Source organism: Plectropomus leopardus, chromosome 12, assembly GCF_008729295.1.
Source record: "Plectropomus leopardus isolate mb chromosome 12, YSFRI_Pleo_2.0, whole genome shotgun sequence".
Lineage (NCBI taxonomy): Eukaryota > Metazoa > Chordata > Actinopteri > Perciformes > Serranidae > Plectropomus > Plectropomus leopardus.
Window position 1 is genome coordinate 961,328 of NC_056474.1, and position 19,868 is coordinate 981,195.

The 19,868-nt window shown below is 40.1% G+C and overlaps 2 protein-coding genes across 2 annotated transcripts in view; one reads left to right on the forward strand and one right to left on the reverse strand.

Annotated features, from left to right (window-relative positions):
- Positions 1-1,700: 1,700 nt before the first annotated feature.
- On the reverse strand, positions 1,701-7,003 carry si:dkey-7l6.3 (zinc finger protein 629). Its single transcript, XM_042497418.1, has 4 exons — positions 6,385-7,003; positions 4,723-4,835; positions 4,394-4,514; positions 1,701-3,338 (listed from the first exon to the last, which is right to left on the reverse strand). The coding sequence occupies exons 1-4, from the start codon at positions 6,653-6,655 to the stop codon at positions 2,557-2,559; spliced, it is 1,287 nt and encodes a 428-aa protein (XP_042353352.1). The 5' UTR covers positions 6,656-7,003; the 3' UTR covers positions 1,701-2,556.
- Positions 7,004-7,848: 845 nt separating this feature from the next.
- dnaaf11 (dynein axonemal assembly factor 11) overlaps positions 7,849-19,868 on the forward strand; it is a 34,938-nt gene continuing 22,918 nt past the window's right edge. The window contains 7 exon segments of the mRNA XM_042497417.1: positions 7,849-7,864; positions 8,786-8,953; positions 9,817-9,894; positions 10,135-10,307; positions 11,197-11,215; positions 11,218-11,416; positions 12,536-12,709. Coding sequence (XP_042353351.1) covers positions 7,855-7,864; positions 8,786-8,953; positions 9,817-9,894; positions 10,135-10,307; positions 11,197-11,215; positions 11,218-11,416; positions 12,536-12,709 — 821 coding nt within the window. The 5' untranslated portion in view covers positions 7,849-7,854.

The following is a 19,868-nucleotide window of genomic DNA, read 5'->3' on the forward strand; positions in this document are numbered from 1 at the left end:
AAATGCTGAACGGTTTGTTAAAAAGCAGGATTACAAGGGTAGATACAAAAGGTAGGTTTTAAATTAATGTGTTAAAAAAATAATAGGCCTAAATGATGAATATATTGCAAAAAATAGATACAAAATAGAACAAACAGGTAATTGAAAAGAGTAAAAAAAAATAAATAATTTACTGAATGATAATAATATGTCAAAATTGAATAAAAAAATTTAAGAAATGGATAATTTAAAAAAATGAATGGGTAAACATATATAAATATATTAAAAATGCTCAATTTTATTTCGATTTATAAATTATTTGATGTGATTTATAAATTATACCTGTTGACTATTAATTTACTGTCAGTTAAATTTATGGAAAGAACAGAAATGTGTACATTAATAGCTCCATGATGTTATTGCAGCTCCATCTGCCAGTAAATTTAGTGAAAAAAGGACCAGAAATGACGTTTTGTATTTAAATGTGAGGTGAAGACCTGGAGGCCGTGTGCGGCTCCCTGCTGAGCCTGCTGTTGTTGGGTCACTGTGTGAGTGGTTTTGTTTGACAGCAGTGGAGTCGGTGAGAGTCCAGTCAGCTGCTGCTTCTCTGCGCTTCTATTGTGTGAAAGGCGTTTGTTTGTGTTTCTATCGGACATTGTGTGTCGGGATGGAGAACGGTCCGACACAATGAACCCGGACGGATAAAACATCACGTCATCAGCTGGTAGATGTTTCTGTTTCTCCTCGTGCCTCACCGAGGCAGGAAATGACATTTTGGGATTTTAGAGGCCCACAGTGATATATATACACGATATATATATATATGTATATAATATATATATATATATATATATATATATATTATATATATATATATATATATATATCTAATGAACCTTCACATGCTTGTATGTATATATAAATTATTTGACACATTTAACACTTTGATACTGGAGTAAATTGGTTGGTTTGATTTCTTTGAAAAACATGGACGAAAGGCAACAAGCAACTTAACAAGACATGGCTCAAAAATGTGAAAAACATTGGTATAGGTAATAGTAGTATAAATAATGTTATTTTTTATTCTTTTTTTTACCAGATGGTACGGGACTGGTACCCAGTATCGTGTGATGACCTGATCTCAGATACCTGGATGGTAAAAACAGACTCAGAACATCCGTTCATTAAGATTTCACACTTTTTATTCCAGATTAACACCAACTAATGAACATTCACATGCTTCTTACAGGCGTCGGCTCTCGTTCCTCTGATCGAAGGACTGAAGTGGACCCAAACAGCCCACGTTGTTTCTGAGGTAAGAACTGATCTGGATCTGGGGCCCAAATTATGGAAGTAAATCTGTTCTGTCTTATTTTCAAATTATTCCCAGATGTATACTCTGAATTTTATAACAGGTATTTTGGCATCTAAATTTGGCCTATTGAATTTGAGCATTTTACAAATATTATTAGTTTTTTTTTTTTTTTTTTTAATGTGAATTTTGGATTCTGAATTAAGGTGAAAATGGGAGCAGCAGCCACGGGTTTGATTCCAGCTTCGGCCTTTTGCGGCATGTCATCCCCTCTTTTTACCCCTTTCACGCTTAAGCTCTCCTGTCTCCAATAAAGGCAAAAAGAAAAAAAGAGGAGGAAAAAAGATAAATACATAAAAAACTAAATTAAAATCAATACAATAAAATTTAAATATAAATAAATAAAGGTGAAAATGACAATGAAAATCTGAAAAAAGGCAAAAAATTCAGATACATAATATTCATGTGTAAATATTCAGTGCTAGAAATTCAACGGCTTTTTAATTTCAGAATCAGATGGAACAGATTTACTTCCTCACGAAATCACAAACCGTGTAACTCTCAGAGAGCTCCGAATTTAGCCGAAAATATTCTAGTACGTTCCCGCCTCCCAGGTTTTAGCCCAAGTTCGACTAGTAATTTTTGTGAGTGTGGCCCCAGGTCATATTTGTACAAGGCAGTTCAGATGTTAAAAACGTGTAAGGCCTGATGAACGGAAAACAGTCGAATCTACGGATCAGTTTTTCTAAAGCAAACTTTCTTTTAAAACTTTCAACTGAAAAATAAAAAAGATGTATTCAAAGGACAGGTTGAGTACCAGCAGTGAGGTCCTGGTCTTTCACAGTTTTGGAGCTCAGTATCACGAGTGCAGAAATTCAGCTGCTCGCAGTGTTCAGCGGTGACAGGAGGCGGGTTTCCATTAACCCTTAAACTGCGCAAATTGAAACTGCGAATATAAAATACGCCTAATGGAGACACGGCGATTTAGTAAAAAAAAATTCAATTTACTGCAGAAAAAAGTTTGAGGTGTTATTTCAGGTGATGCCAAAAAGACTTATTTTGCAAAAATAAGAAATAAAGCTGCTGATGTTTTGAACATCTGTCGCCATGGTTACTGTGATGTTATGGTCAGAGGAGAAGTCGCAGAGCATCACTCAGAGGAAACACGGTCGGAAACACGATCAGCTCCACGCTGAGTTTCATCAACACTGTGAAAACATTAAGTGTTGCGCGCATGTGTGATGGAAACCCGCCTCGTGTCGGTGTTAAACGGGAGCGGCGCTCTGCTCCGCCGGATGGTGCTTCTGCTGGTGGATCCTCAGGTTCTGCTTCCCGGCGAATCTCTTCCCGCAGTGCTCGCAGGCGAACGGCCGCTCTCCGGTGTGGACGCTCTGGTGCGTCTTCAGGTGTCCCGACTGCGTGAAGCGCTTCCCGCACTGAGCGCAGCTGTACGGCCGCTCGCCCGTGTGAACGCGCACATGCGTCTCCAGGCTGCGGGACGACGTGAAGCATTTTCCGCAGTAGCTGCAGACGAAGCGTCTGTCCCTGCAGTACCTGTTCAGGTCCAGCGGGTCCACTCTGGATCCCCCGAGACCCAGAGCTAAAGGGAAACCCGCGACATTCAGGTCTGACACTTTGTCCAGCAGCGTCGGCCGCTGAGGGACGGGCACCATGCTGGGCAGGCCCTGACCGGTCCACGACGAGCACAGGTCCAGGTCTGAGTCGTAGGGGAGGGAGCTGATCAGGGACACGCCTCGCTTCAGCTCAGAGGTCCCGAGCAGCGAGCTGGGGCTCCCTCCGGACCCGAGCAGGAACGGCTTCCTCGTCGGAGCTTCGCAGTCCGACTCGGACGCCAGATCAAACACCACGTCTGACGAGCTCTCGGCGCCGCCTGCAGGGCCCGGAGACCCCGGTGCACCGTGGGATTCCTGACGCTCTGACGCTTCGTCGCTGTTCTGATCCCACAGCCGCATGTCGGCCGCTGAGGTCCTCATCCCGGAGGGTCCCTCATCACTGTCCTCTCTGTCTGACGGCTGCACCTCCGTCCCTTCACACACACACACACACACACACACACACACACACACACACACACACACAGTTTAAACATGGCGGCAGAGTTGGAGGTCATTCTGCATTTAAGGCCTCAGAGACTAAAGACCAGCGTGACCACTTCTGTCAAAACTTCTGCTTTTACATAAAACCTGTTTACACTAAAAAAAAAAGAAACAAAAACAGAGGCTGCAGTTTGTCTGTGCATTCGCTGTCAAATTGTCACATGACGCTTTCAGCAGGTTTCTATTAACTCTGAAATTGCACGCCATAAATATGAAATACGCCTAATGGAAACTCAATTTAGAAAAAAAACCCTCGCATTTATTGTAAAAAAGTTTTCACGCCTGCATGAGGTGGTCTTTCAGGAGACTGGACAAATCCGCATTTGTCAAAACTGCAATGGAAACACTTTTTTTAGGCTTTTCTAGGTCACATGACGCTGTGAGGTCACATAACGCTGTGAGGTCACATGACGCTGTGAGGTCACATGACGCTGTGTCTATGTGCTTGTCAGGAGGAACTGGCTCCCTCATGATGCAGCAGGAGCTACAACATAACTCTGAGAAAATTTTGAATCCACAATTCCTCTGTGAAATCGTGGACTACATCTCCCAGAAATCCCTCATACACAGCCACGCCCACGTATAAGGGGCTCGCCTTTCCATCATGGCTCCATAACACGCCTACGTGGCCTTGGATTGGAAATAATGACGGCTAGTGCGGTGGCTGCAATAGAAATAAAGCTGCTGATGTTTTGAACATCCATCGCCATGGTTACTGGGATGTTATCACCAGAGGAGAAGCTGCAGAGCATCACTCAGAGGAAACGCAGTCAGCTCCACGTCGACATTTTGAAAATATATCCTAAGTTTTGTTTAAATCTGTGATGGAAACCCGCCTGCTGACTGTGTGATATCACAGCTTTCATCTTCTCTCCTCGGTGATCTGTGATTTATTTTGAAGCCATGCCGGCTGTTTCCCTCAGTCCGGCTGTCAGTTAAACATTCATTTCTGGATTATTAACGGTCGCCGTGTTTCCTCGCTCACCGTCCTCGTTGATGAGCAGCTCGTCCGTGTCGTCGCTCCTGTCCGCCTCCTCTTTGGCCATTTCCTCCTTTATCAAAACAACATCTTGCTCGCTGGGCTCCTCCGCAGCTCCCGGCGAATCCTGAACGTAGAAAAAACATAGAATAAACACGTTAAATTTAACCTTTAGGTCCCGCTTTAATATTACACACATCTGTATCTCTCTAAACACAAAATGTGCTCTTTAAAATCAATTTTTTTAAAATATTATACATTTGAAAAGTCCAGTTTTTTCTGACATCATGTAAATGTACAGACTGGATCCTTAAATTTGGTCTTTGTCCTCTCACCTCTTTTCCCCCAGGAGTCAGCTCTGCCGTCACCTCCAGCGCAGCGACCCGTCCGCTTCTTTTCAGATTTGCTTTCGACTGTTTGGGCCTCGCTGCAGCTGGTAAGGCACGCTCTGGGTGCAAAACACATCAACAAAGTTACCATACTGGCTGCTCAGGTGGGACGAAGGGGATCTCCAGGGGTCTCTGAAGGGGTCTGAGGTGGATCTGGACTCAGTACGTTTATGTGCACAGATAAATCGAGGTACAGTTATGCTCGATTAGGCCATTTATTGGTTGGATTTCTTTCAAAAACATGGAGAGAAGGCAATGAGCAACTTAACAACACAAAACAATAACACATGCCCCCAAAACTGCAAGAACTTTGTAAAAAAAAAAAAAAAGAAAAGAAAAAAGTTAGAAGGAAATCACATGAAAATGAAAAAAAGAAAATGTAATTATTTTCTTTAAGCACGATTCAAAATATTATTATATAAACCTAATTGTGTATTTTGATGCCTTTTCTGAATATTCTAGATCAGCTGTTTAATTTGGCAAATATGCATTTAGGGTTTAAAGTTTTATAGCAGTAAAATGGCGAATTGTAACCTGACTCAACTAAATCGCTAACCTGACTTTTTATATCCTGTCTAAAACAAATCAGTGGGAGTCAATAGTCAAAATGACTAAAAAATGAGCACTTACTGTCTATAAATGTGTAACTAAGTTATTTAAGTTTACTTTGTGGGGAAAATACTGGAAAACTGTTGGTTCAGTAAACTAACAATTTGAGTTATTTTACTTTATGTGACATCACATGGTCGTTATTAGGTGTCCCAATACTTTTTCTGAATACTCTAAATTAAGTCTTAAATTGGCATATACATGTATGAGGCATATACATGTATGTAGGGGGTTAAGCTTTATATTGATAAAAGTCCACTCTGCTTGCTAGCTGTTAACATTTACTCCTAACCTGATTTTTTTGCATCCTGTGCAACAAAATAGTGGGAGTCAATGGTCAAAACGACTCAAAAAATGACACTCTCAATTATAAACAGGACTTAAAATCTATCAGTGCCTACTATATATAAATAATGTGTAGTTAAGTTATTTCTGTTGATTTTGTGGTTAAAATGTTGGGAAATGCCAAGAACCAGCTTCAGTTTTAAAGTTTAAAGTTATTTTACCTTTTCTGATGTCACATGCTCTTAATTATCCATCTGAGTGCATTTTCTGAATATTCTAGATCAAGTCTTAAATTCGGCATACATACATGTGTGGAGGGGAAGCGTTTATATCAATAAAGGGGCAAGTTTACTCTGTTTGCTCGCTGTGAACGTTAACTGCTAACCTGACTTTTTAGCGTGAGTTAAAGGTAAAAAACGACTTTAAAAAATGACGCTTTAGTGTAATTTGGGGTTTAATATATATGCCGAATTATAAATGACACTGAGAAAAAAGTATCGTTACAAAGTCGTCGCTGTCACTTAACAAAGGGCGCGTTTTATAAACAAAATAACATTTTCTGAGCAGTTTTTTCATGGAGTTTGGTGTACAGCACCGAGCGGAAAAACAGCGGTTATCGGAGTTTATTAATTGCGGTTAACATGCTGCCGCCGTCATCGGTGTCACGGAGGTGGAAATAACGGACATTTAAAACAAAAACAAAAAAAAACTCACCGACGGTGAAACCCACACCCCCCCGGCCGGCCGCCTCCAGCCCGCCGTCGCCGAGCACCGCGGCGCTCCCCCGGTGTCCCCGGGCGATGATGGTCTCGATGAGCTCCAGCTTCCTCCGCAGCGCCTCGTTCTCCTTGTGGCTGCGGCTCAGCTCCAGCTGCAGCACCGCGTAGCTGTCGTCCACCAGCTCGCAGATCTCCGCCACGGCCGCTCTGGTCAGCGCCTCCATGATGGACGTCAGCTGGGAGTGAAACGCCTTGTAGCTCGTCATGATGCGCGGACGTGAAACGACAACAAACCGCCGAAAACGTCAGTTATAAACCACCATGAGGGACGCGCGGCGCGTGCGGGAGGACAGTGCGGGGTCCGGTCAGCTGTCCGCGGTCAACTGGTCCTTCCGTTAGCCGGGCAGCGAGAGACCACCGCGGGGACGCTGACGGATGCCGCTGCGGTTAATCGACGTTTGTTTGTTGTTGGTCGGTTGTCTCCTCCTCAACGTGTCGGAACAACTTCCGTAATGCCACTTTCAAAATAAGAGCTCAAAGTGGATGAAAGCGGTGCTGCCTTCGCGTGCGCCATGTAAACTCAGAACAAAAGGTTTTTTTCGAGTAAAACATCAACGACAACAATAATAATAATAATAAATCAGCATATACAATAATAATTAAACAATTAAATGAGAAATGCAAATGAAAAATAAATAAAGATAAAATGAAAGTAAATGGTAATAGGGAATGATTTGTATCTGAGAAATGAAAATAGGGATAAAAGAAATACAATAGAGAGATGGTAAATGGGATAATAAAAAATAAGTAAAAAGGAACCAAATAAAACACAAATAATTAGAGGAAAATACGGAGATAATAGGTAGACATAAAGATAATAAAGTGAAATAAAATGGAGAAATAAAAATAGTGAAAAATAAGTTTCAAATATAAAAAAACGTAATAAGGACTGGTGCATATGCATATAGATCAGTGACAGAAAGTAATAACAGGACAAGTACTCTACTGAAGTAGCTACCTGTACTTTGTCTAATTACCTCCAGTTTATGGCACTTTTTACCTCACCTCAAAGGTAAATATTGTAATTTTTGTATTTTTACTACAATATTTGACATCTATAAATAATGGTCACTTTGCAGATGAATAGGCTGTAAAACAGGATTCATTATTGTACATTATATATGCTCCGTGGTAAAGATAAAACTACCTCACACTAACACACAAAATACTGCTAGGAAGTCAGTGCATCAGTCTCAATATTAAGCATACACTATAAATAATAATTCTGTTATAGTAATTATTATATTTATGTGGGAAAATACGTGATATTTAATTGATTTAATTGAATCAGGTATTAGTATCAGTCTATATCTGCTGCCTTCATTTGTAGTGATAATATTTCCCACAGTACTTGAATGCAGCATCAGGCCGGTTTCTATGGTAACGCCTGACAACAGAGAGGACGATGGTTTACAGTGAGTTAAAAACAAAAAGGACAACAAAATAACATTTCTCTGCTATGTTTCTGTCGTTTATCACTGTTGTTTGTAAATTAAACGTTTAACTTTGTGTTTTTTAGAAGCTAAAAGTGAAATTTTAGATGTTAATTACGTAAATGAAGCAGCTAACGGTAATTTTTGGGGGGATTAAGCTAGCTGCTAATGTTAACGTTAGGTAATGCGCTCTCCGTTTAAATAATTATGAATAATATTATTGGTGAATGGAGGTTCAGTTTTAATTTTGGGTAAAGTTTGAGTTTATTGCGACCACTGTCTCGGTCTGGCTGATTTTGAGCAGTCCACTGATTTAGCATGCTAACGTTAGTTTTACTTTCTTCACTACCAATAATAATTTGACATTTAACCCTTTGAAACCTGAATCGACATCTGTTTCTTTAAACTGTTTACCAGCTGTTTGACTCCTAAAGTGGTGTGATTTCTTTTCAAAACATTAGGAAAAAAGGCAATGAGTAATTTAGCAAGAGATGGCTCAGAAACTGCAAGAAATTTGTGAAAGGTGAAAAAAAAGACTTGAAAATTCATTAAAAAAGGTGAGGATAATTAGAAAAGTATTTAAAAAGAGGTGGTAAAATGTCCAAAAAGTATATTTAAATTTTAACACATTTTTTCCAGAACTTTCTATTTCTTTTTATTTTTTTTTGTTGTTGTTTGGTTTCTTTTTTTCTCTCCAAACATGGCTTCAAAATAACCTCATAGTAAAGAAAAGCAGGCGCATTGATCTGTAAGTGATGTAATGTGAGTAATGATGCTGCTGCAGAAACGCAGCGCCCCTCCTGATGTTTGTTGTGTTGTTACTGCACCAAAGTGTTTTCTCCTCATATTTTTGAGTGTTTGTGTGTGTGTTTTGTGTGTTTTTGTGTGTTTTTGTGTGCGCAGTCACAGAGGAGCTGGTCCGCCGCCGGGCCGAGCACAACGAGTGTGAGATCTTCTCCCTGGAGGAAGTTTCTCTGCACCAGCAGGACATCGAGAGGATCGAGCACATCGACAGGTGGTGCAGGGAGCTGAGGATCCTGTACCTGCAGAACAACCTCATCTCAAAGATCGGTGAGACGTCACGCAGTGAAACTGAAAACTGGATGAAAAAAAACTGGAAAAAAAACTAAAAAACGGTTCACTCTGTAAAAGTATTTAACTAAAGATGATTGTATGACGATTGCTATTAATTGAAACCAAAAAACAATGTCAAAAAATAGGGAAAATGTCCTTCATAAATGTAATAATTTTCTAATAAAATTATGCAAAAGAAAAAAAATGTATATATTAAGTATTTACAGACACATATAATTTTCATTACTTTTTTTATTTTTTGCTTATTTTCAGGTAATTATTTTGTAATTTTTTTTACTAATTGTTTTGCTTATCTTCAGGTCATTTCAGAATCAGAATCAGAAAAAGATTTATTGCCAGGTATAGTTAACACAATACGAGGAATTTGTTCTGGTGGGTTGGTGAAACATAAATATAGAAAAAAAACAGATAAAATAGAAGATACAAATATAAAATATAAAATATAAAAAGTACGAGTCTAGCAGTGCAAAACAAAACAAGTAACAGTCTTGTCTTGTTCAGCTGCTCGTTTATTTCCTCCCCCATCTTTTTGAAAGAATTCAAACTAATTTGCTCAAATTCTAGAGGATTAAATATTTATAATTTCTGTTTAATTTATTAACCTTCAGAACTCTCAAGTTGGTTTTAAAGGCAGTTTTTTTGCTGTCTTTATTTAGTTATTCATTTTATTCTTACAAATCTCATTAAAATTTTTAGATATTATGTCCAACAATCATGCTGGCAGCTTTGAGTTACCAACCAAAAAAGACAAACAAACCCGGGTTTTTTTGAGGGACGTCTCTCGACCGTCAAATCACCAAATCAGTGTTTACGTTTACGTTGTTTGATTGTTTGTTTAGAGAACGTCGGACGCCTGAAGAAGCTGGAGTATTTGAATTTGGCCTTGAACAACATCGAAGTCATTGAAAACCTTGAAGGTCAGTATGCAGAACACAGACCCCCCCCCCCCCCCCCCCCCCCCCCCCCCAGAAATAACAAACATTCCCTAAATTATGTTTCAATATTCAGATTTAATCTTGTTCTGATTTAATTTTATTTTTTTAATTTTAATGTGATGTAGTCATGAAAAAGAACCGATGAGGAGAATTGACGATTGTTTCAGAGAATGTTAAAATGTCTTAAAAATTAGCATCATAATAATAATAAAATATTTCCAGGCTGCGAGAGCCTCCAGAAACTGGATCTGACCGTGAACTTCGTGGGCCGTCTGAGCGGCGTGGAGTCTCTGCAGCACAACGTCCGGCTGACCGAGCTGTTTCTGGTGGGGAACCCCTGCACCGAGTTCAACGGCTACCGGCAGTTCGTGGTGTCCTCGCTGCCGCAGCTCAAGGTAACCGAACAGCTGGAGCGAGACAACATCTAATGCCAATGCCGATTTGAACATTTACGACAGATGTTGTTGATATTTTGTCGGTTTGAAGTCGTGTTGTTAAGTTCTAAAAATCCAAACTTCTCATACCAAGGTGAGACATTTTTTCAATTTTTTTTTTCCAAAATGAACTTTTTTAGAATTAATTCTTTAATTAACTTTTATTTAATTTTTTTTTTAATAAACTTTTTTCATTGACTTTTTTTTTAAGATGAAAGATAAAATTCCTCCTAATCCTTTGCAGACATAAAATACTTTGTTTACCGAATAGGTCAGATGGGCAGTCTTTTTAACTTTTTTGTTTTTTAAATTTACTTTTTTTTAATTAAATTTTGAAATTAACTTTTTAAGTAAGGTTTTTTTTTAATTTTTTTTTTTATTTACTCAAAAAAAATTTAAAAAGGGGGTATGATTTGAAAAGTTTTCTCTTCCTTCTCCTTTCACACATAAAATGTATTCACCTCCTCTTACTCCTCTTTGGAAATGAAATACTGAATAAATTTGCTTGATTTCTGTCAAAAAATAGGACGAAGGCAAAGTGCAACAAAAGAAAACAATAAAAGTACAAGACATTTGTTAAAAGTAGAGAAAAAGTTAAAAGTACAAGATTTTTTTTTTAAATTAGATAAAAATATTTACAAAAATATTTTTACAATATTAAAAAGGTCATGACCTGGAAAAAGTGATTAAAAACTATAATAATTTTGTAACATAATTTTAAATATGAAACTATGATACGATACAGATTAAAAAAAAGGAATAAATAATTAAAGTCATTTTGGTTTGGGTGAAGATTTGGATGAGGAACTCTGAACTGTGACTGAGAGTTTTGGTTTGTTTGTGTCGTCAGTGGCTGGACGGGACGGAGATCAGCGGTCGGAGAGGATTCGGGCCTCTCAGGGGCTGGAGGAGGTGAGGAGACGAGTGTGGGAGCAGGAGGAGGAGTACCTGCGGAGGAGAGCCAGGGAGAGAGAGGAGGCACAGAGGAAGGAAGCAGGAGAGGAGAGAGGAGACAAGGAGAGGAAAGCAGGCTTCGACGGCCGCTGGTACACCGACATCAACAACACAGTGTGAGCGCAAACTGGACCGCTTCCTGTCAGAGCCGAACACGCCTGAGCGTTAACAAAGGGCCAAAAACAGAAATAAGCTGTTGTGTTGCATTCTGGGAAATGTAGGAGCTAGTGTTTTTTTTTTTTAGCTCGATCCACACTATGGATTTCACTGCCTTTGCTCCTTTTTTAAAAGACAATTTATGGAAATGTGATATTAAAATGCTGTCGTAAAACTGAAAAATATCAACAGAGCCGTAAAAAAAGCAAAGAAGCATCCTTACAAGTGAAACTACTGTGTTTAAAAATATATTTTAGGAAAGAGAATTTCACTGTCGCTGGAAACCTCATATATGACAAAATATTTATCTGATTTTGTAATAATTATATTGATAATAATAATAATAATAATAATGATGATGATTCTTCTTCCTCTTCCTCTATTATTATAATGGTTATAAGAATCAGAAAAAGTATAAGGTAATTCAAAAATACTTTATTAAAAAATAATAACAATCAACATAAACTTAAGTAATAAAACAAGAGGAAATAGAAATAAAATGGAGATAAAATGAAATGAAATGATAATAGTAATGATAAAAAATAAGTTTTAAAAGACTTAATTAAAGAAAGAAACACATTAATAATAATAATGATAATAATGATACAATAAGTCAATAATAGGTGTTAATTGTGATAGTCTACAAACATTTATGTAAAACTAAATTAATTTAGAGTGAAAATAAAATAAAAAAAGATTTACCAAAAAGATCATGTCCGACAGCCCATTAGTTTAAAAATACTATAATATAAATACTTAAAAAAAAATAACAATCAACATAAACTAAAGTAAAAAAGCTAGAAGAAATAGAAGTAAAATAAAGATGAAATGAAATAAAATTGAGAAATGATAAAAGTGATGAGAAAAAAATAAGTTTTAAAAAGTCTTGATTAAAAAACACAAATATTAATAATAATAATATTATTAAAAATAATGATGCTAAGTAAATAATAAGTGTTAATTGTGATAAAAAGACTCACACTTGCTGCACTGAATCAGATTTATTTTCTGGAGAAGATAAAAGTTGTGTTTTCATTATAAACTGAAGCTGAAGTGGCTGAATGTTTCTGCGTCTGTAGTCCGGCGTCGGAGGAGAATAAGGAGAACCAGGAGGTGGAGGAGAGCGTGACGACCCCCGAGTCTGATGAGGAGCGGCGGGAGAAGGAGTTCTGGCACACGCCGTGTTCATTCACCCCCGAATCTCGTCTGGAGGCTCATCGCCACCTGGAGGAGAAGAGAAGGGCAAAGGAGAAGTAAGAGCTCTTTGTTTAAGATTATTCACCCACGATTACACTTCTCCTGTGCAGACTGACTTTATTTAACCCTTTAGGGCCTACTTTAATATCACACACACACACTCTCTCCTGCATCCCTCTGCGCACAAAATGTGCTTTTCAAAATCAGTCTTAAAAAAATATTAAACATTAATAATTTACTTACATTGAGTTCATTTTTTTAACCCAACATCAGTCCTAATCACAAAATATCAAATATTCATTCATTTTCAGAATTTCAACCCTTTAAATGTCAGGTTTGGTCACGAGGACACGATGTTTTTAGATGAAAAAAACAAACAAATGAAAATTAATAATTTTCAGTCTCCTCCTCCTCAGTGTGTGAGTGTAGCTGCTGACAGTCTGGGATATGTCAGTGTGTGAGTGTAGCTGCTGACAGTCTGGGATATGTCAGTGTGTGAGTGTAGCTGCTGACAGTCTGGGATATGTCTGAGTGTGTGAGTGTGTAGCTGCTGACAGTCTGGGATATGTCAGTGTGTGAGTGTCACAGTGTGTCAGTGTGTGAGTGTAGCTGCTGACAGTCTGGGATATGTCAGTGTGTGAGTGTAGCTGCTGACAGTCTGGGATATGTCAGTGATCAGCAGCTACATTGACTGTGACAGGTCACCTAGTGGAAATAGCATGTATTTCCTCCATATGCCAAATATGGTCAAAATGACCTCATCAGGTGGAAAATAGTCAAAATGACAAATTCAGAGTCAAAAGCCCAGAATGACACCCAGAAATAATACAAGTCCTGTTTTTCTGCTCTGATGGCTGTGGGATCAAAAATGTCAGTTTGAATGGGTTTCAATGGAGCATTTACAAATATGATATAAAACAGCTGAAAACCAGTATTCATAATATTTTAAGAAGTGTGAAGCAGTTTTGAGGTTTTGGCTGCAGTTCACATTTTGGCCACTGGATGTCGCTACAACACTGACCATCGTCATGACGAGTCGACAGGCTCAGGTTCAGCAGAAGAAATCAGCTGTCAGCCAGCGACCAGTTACACACTGATCTGCTGACACACACACCTCCTGGCCAAAAGTATGTGGACACGCAAACTTTCCACCTGGATGTGACAGTTAAGGGAGGTTTAAGGAAAATCATGACATTTGTTTTTCAAAGAAAAAAAAGGCCTAATTTGTTTTCCTTAACAAATGCAGAAAAAAATTTCCAAGAAGAAAAAGAAGCCAAAATTAAAAAAAAAAAACAAATGTTACAGAATGCAAAACTGCATTTATTTATTTTTTTTACTTCCAAAACTGCTAAATTCGCAAGATGGCACGTTTATCTTTAAAATCGTCAGTAATATCAACACAAAATACATCCATTTAAAGTTGTATTCCCCTCCCCCCAATGCTAAAATAGAAAAATAAAAAAACATAAATTCCTCCCCAGTTGAGAAAATGCCTTCAAAACCTGTGGGCCAAAATCATCCAAAAATCACCAATTTTATTTATTTAAAAATCACCACAGAAATCGTGCCTTCCAAACTCAGAGGGCATGTTTATCTAAAAAATCAGGAGTAAAATAAGCACAAAATACAGCTATTTAAAGTTGTATGCCCCTCCTCTGCAGCCTAAATAAAAAACATATGTCCCTCCCCGGTGCTTAAGAAATTATTTGACATGCCTCCCCATTTTTGTACCACCCCTTACCCTTCATAAATAACAAACAGTCCCTTAGTCATATTTAATATTTAGTTCTAATCCTGTTCTGAATTCATTAGTTTTCAAATAATATTTATTTCCCAATTTTCTTTTCCTAAAAACTTCCAAAAAACCAAAATAATCGGCAAGGATTTAAAAAATTTTTTTTCTTTTTTTTAAAAGAAAACATGCCTTTTACAAAATCATTAAAAAAAGAAAGATAAAAAAATGGCATTTAAAAAAAAAAAAAAAAAATCCAAAAGATTTTTTTGAAGGAAACATGCCTTCAGAGCTGGTGGGAAGGCACGAATTCTTTAAAATTGGCAGTAAGAATAGGTTCCTATACTTTCATGATTTCCGTCCACATACTTTTGGTCATCTGAGGCTGTATGTCTCAGTACCTCATGAGTGTTGACGCCGAGGCCAAAAGGTGTGCCGCCTCCTCCACCGATCACTGAGACGACTGATCGATCAATCGCGTTATCGAGCGCGTGGCTCGGGTTCAGGTGATTTGTTTCCGGAGCGGGACGGACGCGGACACCAGAAAAACAGACATAAATATCACGTTTTGACACGACAATTAGCAGGACGGATGAGGGGACGTCCGCAGGTGCTTGAGTGCGAGTTCATCCGTCGGGTTAATGAGAAAGTGTCCACGTTGGTTTCTGCAGCGGAGAACAAACCGAGCAGCAGCTCCAGAGGCTCAGAGAGGATTTCACTCCCACGTTTCGCTGCTACGTTTGTGACGGAATGAAGCAGTCGATGAACAGGAGGACGCCAATAATCCTGAATGATGTGCTGACCGTGTGTGTGTGTGTGTGTGTGTGTGTGTGTGTGCCGGCTGTCACCACTGGACAGTCAGTGACGGCTGTATAAAAGTAGATGATTTAGACATTAAGTTAAAACAACACTACTAGATCTAAAGGTGAAATATGGGTTTAGAGTTTCTTTGTAGGAATAAATGTGATGAAATACGCAACAATTTTAGCTTTTAAAATCTGGAGCGATGTCGATTTTCTTGTGCTGTTTTCAAAAGAAATTACAAGAAATGTTTTGAAGAAAAAAAAGGGCAAAAATGTTTTTATAAAAGCAGCCAAAATTTTTAAAGGGAAAAAAATTCCCCAATTTGTTTTGAAAAAGAAAATGGGAAAAAATTGCTTATTTTAAAGAAGACATGCCCTCCAAACTCTAAAAATGAATAAATAAAAAGGGGCAAACATTTTGTGAAGAAGAAAATAAGCACATAATACATGCCCTCCAAACCCATGGGCCAAAACTCCAAAAATTTAAAATACAAAATAAATGAATGCTTTTTTTTTTTTTTGTTAATGTCCCTTGTTCTGCTGGGGGACTTCAACGCTCACGTTGGCAATGACAGTGAGACCTGGAGGGGCGTGATCGGGAGGAATGGCCCCCCCGATCTGAACCTGAGTGGTGTTTTGTTATTGGACTTATGTGCTCGCCACAGATTGTCCATAACGAACACCATGTTCAAGCATAAGGGTATCCATATGCGCACTTGGCATCAGGACACCCTAGGCCGCAGTTCAATGATCGACTTTGTAGTCGTATCGTTGGACTTGCGGCCGTATGTCTTGGACACTCGGGTGAAGAGAGGGGCGGAGCTGTCAACCGATCACCACCTGGTGGTGAGTTGGCTCCGATGGTGGGGGAGGACGCCGGTCAGACCTGGCAGACCCAAACGCATTGTGAGGGTCTGCTGGGAACGCCTGGCAGAGTCTCCCGTCAGAAGGAACTTCAACTCCCACCTCCGGAAGAGCTTCGACCATGTCCCGGGGGAGGCTGGGGACATTGAGTCCAAGTGGGCCGTGTTCCGTGCCTCCATTGCTGAGGCGGCCGACCCCTGCTGTGGCCGTAAGGTGGTTGGTGCCTGTCGGGGCGGCAACACCCGAACCCGCTGGTGGACACCGGCGGTAAGGGGTGCCGTCAAGCTGAAGAAGGAGTCCTATCGGGCCTTCTTGGCCTGTGGGACTCCGGAGGCAGCAGACAGGTACCGACAGGCCAAGCGGAGTGCGGCGGCGGCGGTCGCCGAGGCGAAAACCCGGGGCATGGGAGGAGTTCGGCGAGGCCATGGAAAATGACTTCCGGATGGCTTCGAAGAGGTTCTGGACCACCGTCCGGCGTCTCAGGAGGGGGAAACAGTACTCCGTCAACACTGTGTATGGTGGCGACGGGGCGCTGCTGACCTCGACTCGGGACGTTGTGGATCGGTGGAAGGAATACTTCGAAGACCTCCTCAATCCCACCGACACGCCTTCCGTTGGGGAAGCAGGGCCTGGGGACCCGGGGGTGGGCTCCTCTATCTCTGGGGCTGAGGTTGCCGAGGTGGTCAAAAAACTCCTCGGTGGCAGGGCCCCGGGGGTGGGCGAGGTCCGCCCGGAGTTCCTCAAGGCCCTGGATGTTGTGGGGCTGTCGTGGCTGACACGACTCTGCAACATTGCGTGGACATCGGGGGCAGTGCCCTTGGACTGGCAGACTGGGGTGGTGGTCCCTCTTTTCAAGAAGGGGGACCGGAGGGTGTGTTCCAACTACAGGGGGATCACACTCCTCAGCCTCCCTGGTAAGGTCTATTCGGGGGTACTAGAGAGGAGGGTCCGCCGGATAGTCGAACCCCGGATAAAAAAAAACTAACAAAAAAAAGAAAGAAAAAGGCGACAAAATAAAGAAAATAATGGGCACCACATTTTTTAAAAAGAAAAAATTATAAAAAAAGCCAAAATGTTGTAAAGAAAACATGCCTTCCAAAGTTGTAAGCCCCTCCCCCCAACACCAAAAAACCCACAAAAACATAAATCACTCTCCAGTGCTTAAAACAATATTTGACATGCCTCCCCTTTGTTGCATCATCACCCCACAAATAATGAAGTTAGAGTTATAGTACGTTTATAGTAGTTATAGTTATATTTAAATATTCTGTTTTAATCCTGTTTCATTATTTTTGTTTAAATAATATTTATTTAAAAAAAAGCTATTATAAAGTAAGGAAAAGAACCAATAAGGAGTATTGGTGGTCGCTTTAGAGAGAGCATGGTCTTTAAATGTCCTTGCCTCAATGTCCTGGAAAAGAAAAAGTTTTATTTGCAGTTAATTAGGATCTCTGCAGTTACTTGAACTCCTGATTTCTGCATCACTTTCTTCTTTTAAATCACTTAATTTTATGGAAAGGCATTCCCATAATTTCTCTTTGAAGGATTATTATTATTATTATTATGATTATGTACATTAGGCCTGCAATAAGTGATAGGTGCTGTAAAAATAAACTTTATTATTACTTACACTGACGCGACACTGACGTATAGTTTTAACGAGCTGACACAGTCATTGTGGCGTCTACGTGTGTGTGTGTGTGTGTGTGTGTGTGTGTGTGTGTGTAGTGAGTCTGCAAAGTATTTGTTAAAGCCTAATTAATTTCCCGCCCAGTGCCGCTAATTATTGTTCACCCTTAAGGTGACCCTCTTGCCGGGGTGTTAATTGGGTGTGTGTGTGTTTCACTTCTCACTGTGCTTCATTTCTCCTTCTAACGCGCATGTGCGCACACACACACACACACACACACACACACACACACACACACAAAACTCACTCAGATTTCATGTTTCTATCGAAACATTGTGTTAGGTGCTGCTCTCAGATCAGGTCAATGTGGGTCAAAAAAAGCCAAAAAAAAGTCTGGTATTTTTTTGTATTTTAGCAATATTTTCTATCTGTTTTTTTTTATTACAAAAAAACCCACAATTGGCTTGATTATTATTACTTTTTTTTTTGTTTTGTTTTCGTTTTGTTTTTTTTAATTGTGACTTTATTTTTATTCAGAGCTCTGAATTCTACTTGAGTATTTTTACTGTTAGTACTTCAACACACATTTACTTTAAGTTTATTCAACAACATGTCAGTTTTATTACCGCAGAAGTTTTTCTTCTTCTCAGAGCCTTTTTTTGGTGTCATGTCTCCAGTCTTGTTGTGCACACGGCACTAAAGCTGCCCTTATATGGTGTTTGGGGGGGGTCACCTGTGCTGACAGGTGACTGATGACGAGCGGGATTCATCGCTGAGCTCACCTGCTCAGAGCAGATTTGGGTGGTTAGGTTTGTGCGTCTGGAGTCGCCCCCTCTTATAGTTTCTCTGACCACAAAATGAAGAAAATATATAAGAGAAACTAGCGTTTGCTGAATGAGGCCCCGTGTGTGTGAAGGAAGGTGTGACAGGTGTGTTTTTCTTTCGGTGACTCTCCTCGCTGACCCGCAGAGTCTCAGAGTTTCGTTTCCGTTGCATTCGAGCTGCATGAAGAGCTGAGAATTTAACCAGAAGCTGTTTCGGTGTCCGTTTGCGGCCCGTGCTCGTGTTGTTTGTCTCACATTAGTAGCTCACGTCTATCTGCTGCTTCTCGGCTCGTTTTTTCTCGCGCTCCTCAAACGGATGCATCATGTGCAGCTCTTCATTATTCATGTGGGCCGAGTGTATGGGATCTTTTGAGTCCACTAATGCAGGGAGTGCTTTAGTAAACGTGCACAGAAAATACTTATTTCTTAAGATATTTTCTTCACTCAGATTCCCCTTTGGATATGAAATGGCAGGAAAAACTCACAGAGGAACTCAATAAACGCTTTCTGTTGATAAGAAGTCGGATAATATGCCCCCGAGTAAGAAACCCAGCGTGATGGCGAAGACAGTCCGCCTCCTAATCCATATTACAAAACCATCCCCGGCCTGTGCGCTGTCCAAGCATAAAATCAGGGTGATACGGCGTCGCCTTTTTTATCGTGTCCCTGCACGCGGCTGTCAGAGTGGCTGACTTGATGCATGCAGTCGTGCAGTCAGTGGATTGTCAGGAAAGATGAATTTCCTGTTCCTGAGGTGGATTGCGCGATAAGGTCAGCCAGGAGACGCCTCCGTGTTTAATGGCTGCTCTGCTCCTCTGAGGGGAAGGCCGACGCCGGACGAGCCGCAGATCCAACCTGCAGCCTCTGAAACTGAAAACACAGCAGAAGCTTCAGCGCGAGGACGACCGGCAGGCTGATAGATGGACGCCGTTCTTTGATGCATTGACGGGTGGAGGTTTGCGTGAAGGGGGATCACGTGTGGTGTTGCTGATCTGTTCTGATGCTGTCTGTTGGATTGCTGATCAAAAGCAGAGCCAGAGGAGGATCCACCACACCCCCGACAGAGGTCCCAGCTAAGACACTAACGTCCTAAAATCCAAGAAACATCCTAAAATCCCAGAAATGTCCTAAAATATGACAAAGTTCCTAAAATCCTAAAAGTGTCCTAAAATCTGAGAAATGTCCTTAAATCCTAGAAATGTCCTAAAATCCTAAAAATGTTCTAAAATCCTAGAAGTCTCCCAAAATCCCAGAAAAACTTTTCTAACAACTGAGAAAAGTGCTAAAATCCTAAAAATATCCTTAATATTCTCAAATCGTAAAAATGTCCTAAAATCCAAGAAATGTCCTTAAATCCTAGAA

Coding starts and splice junctions, on each gene's coding strand:
- si:dkey-7l6.3 (XM_042497418.1), bottom strand. CDS start 6,655: ATGACGAGCTACAAGGCGTTTCACTCCCAGCTGACGTCCATCATGGAG. Junction 4,836..6,384: donor GGGTGTGGGTTTCACCGTCG/GTGAGTTTTTTT, acceptor TTTTGCACCCAG/AGCGTGCCTTACCAGCTGCA. Junction 4,515..4,722: donor TGACTCCTGGGGGAAAAGAG/GTGAGAGGACAA, acceptor TTCTACGTTCAG/GATTCGCCGGGAGCTGCGGA.